This window comes from Sinocyclocheilus rhinocerous, unplaced genomic scaffold (genome assembly GCF_001515625.1).
Source record: "Sinocyclocheilus rhinocerous isolate Xijiao unplaced genomic scaffold, SAMN03320098_v1.1 scaffold48, whole genome shotgun sequence".
Classification (NCBI taxonomy): domain Eukaryota; kingdom Metazoa; phylum Chordata; class Actinopteri; order Cypriniformes; family Cyprinidae; genus Sinocyclocheilus; species Sinocyclocheilus rhinocerous.
In genome coordinates, this window is record NW_015635971.1 from 409,905 (window position 1) to 411,990 (window position 2,086).

The 2,086-nt window shown below is 36.6% G+C and overlaps 1 protein-coding gene across 3 annotated transcripts in view; it reads right to left on the reverse strand.

Annotated features, from left to right (window-relative positions):
* Window positions 1–518: 518 nt before the first annotated feature.
* Window positions 519–2,086, reverse strand: part of LOC107747519 (E3 ubiquitin-protein ligase mib1-like) — a 72,303-nt gene continuing 70,735 nt past the window's right edge. For all 3 annotated transcript variants that reach the window (XM_016562067.1, XM_016562066.1, XM_016562065.1), the window contains one exon: window positions 519–906. In XM_016562067.1, the coding sequence (XP_016417553.1) occupies window positions 766–906 (141 nt within the window). In that variant the 3' untranslated portion in view covers window positions 519–765. The remainder of the gene's footprint in view (window positions 907–2,086) is intronic.

Below are 2,086 nucleotides of genomic sequence, written 5' to 3' on the forward strand. Positions count from 1 at the left end.
AGGAACATGCAATGTTATACTAACAGTACTGCTAAAAGGTCAAGGTTTTATTTCACTGTTTGAACAGGACAAACTTTCTTCTGTCAGTAAATGCAAATGCTTTACATTTACGCATTATTTATAACTGAACGCTGTCACAAAGAATGAGACTTTAAAACGAATTTCCAAAGATTCAGTGGGACAGAGTTCAGTCATGTCCTACATTTCACCATGCTGTATCATGACCTACACAGATACTGAAGATACAACTGTTCGCATCAGGATATACGAGCATAATACACTGACATAATAAAAGATGAAACATTAGCAGACCCTGACAGTATCAGTTCATGCCTTGTAGGTGTTGCTGCTCATGAACAAAACGGCAAGATGGAGTAGTTAAGCTAGATCAGGGATCCTCAAATCTGGCCCACGAGATCCACTTTCCTGCAGAGTTTAGCTCTAACCCTAATCAAACACACCTGAGCATGCTAATCAATGTCTTCAGGATCATTAGAAAATCACAGGTAGCTGAGTTTGATCAGGGTTGGAGCTAAACTCTGCAGCGCATTGGCCCTCCAGGGCAAGATTTGAGGAACCCTGAGCTAGATCACAATCCAAGCAAGCAGAAAAATGAAATTAACTGGACCAATATCGAGCCTAAAAGATCAAATAAAAATGGATGATGTAACACTGATGACTCTTAGCTTAGTGTGGATACAGGAAAGGTGCTTATAGCAGCAACACACTGGCTGGAAAACAGGGATGCTGCAATGGCCCGGCGCTCTAGTAAAGCAGGATACGACGCTCGATGGCCTTGCGGCAGATGGGGCACTCGCTCATTCGGTCTCCACAGAGCTGACAAGTGCCATGACCGCACATGAAGATCATATTCTTCAGGCGATCCAGACACACGGGGCACATAGTCTGAGTGGAAGAAAAACGTGTTAAATGAGCAATTCCTGCAAAAAATTGCAAATGCATAAGAATATATATTAGGGGCGTGAATCTTCAGTTAGAGATCGAATCGATTTGATTCACAAAAGGTTTTCAATTCAGGAACAATTTTTGCAAATTCAGAACGTTTTAATTCAATAGGTCAGTCTAATAGAAGTATTGAAACAAGAGATACTACAGAAATAGCGACATCGTCTTCACTGAATCAATTAAATTTGACTTGATTCTTATTAAAGCTACAAAAGTGATTGCCTTCTGTTGTTTGATTAACGTTAAGAACATAGGCAGCAGGAGGCATATTATTAGTCTGCTGTTACTTTAAGACCTAACGCACATTTATGTTCACTGAAGTCATAACAGGGCTCCAGACTAACATTTGAGAGCAGTGGTGGCACCAGCGCCACTAAGTTGTACAGATGGTGACGCCAGGAGCAGATCTGGTAGCGCTGGGGGTGGTGTGCGGGAGTATTAAAATATAGATCATTTAATCATAAAATGACTATTGTTTTGCATTAATAAGTGCAGTTACTAATAATATTACATGTTCATTTCTTGTTTATTTTTCTTTTGTTTATAGTTTATACAGATTTGGCAGTAAAGCACTAAGCTTGAGTTAAGATGCATACACAATTTATTTTTATTAACAACAGTAACAGGTGCAAAATCAAATTTTTATATAGAACATTTATATATTCCACTCTTATTAAATGTACCATTATTCTTCTAGTATATGGAACTGACCAACTTCAGTGATTATGTTTGATTTAGTAGCAAATTGAAAAGTTTGTTTTTCAAGGCACTTTGTGACTTTTCTTACTTCATACACAAAAGTGTAAAATTTGAAATCTGATTTCTTGATGATTTGATATTTTATAATAGTGATTTTATAATGTCAAAATATAGAGAAAAAGTAGAAATGAATGACTAATAAGCCAATAAGTGCTCCTCTGCTGCTGTCTACTGGTTATAATTAATTTTTGATGTATTTTTAAAATTTTACACAAGTCTATAATATATATTTTGGTCATCCCATTAAAAATAACATTCAAACTGGATCATTTTAGAGCTTTAAAGTGCTGGAAATAGTTGTGCGAAATGCTTGAAAGTCATTGAAAAGTGCTTGAAATTCTCTCTCAAAAGGTTGTACAAA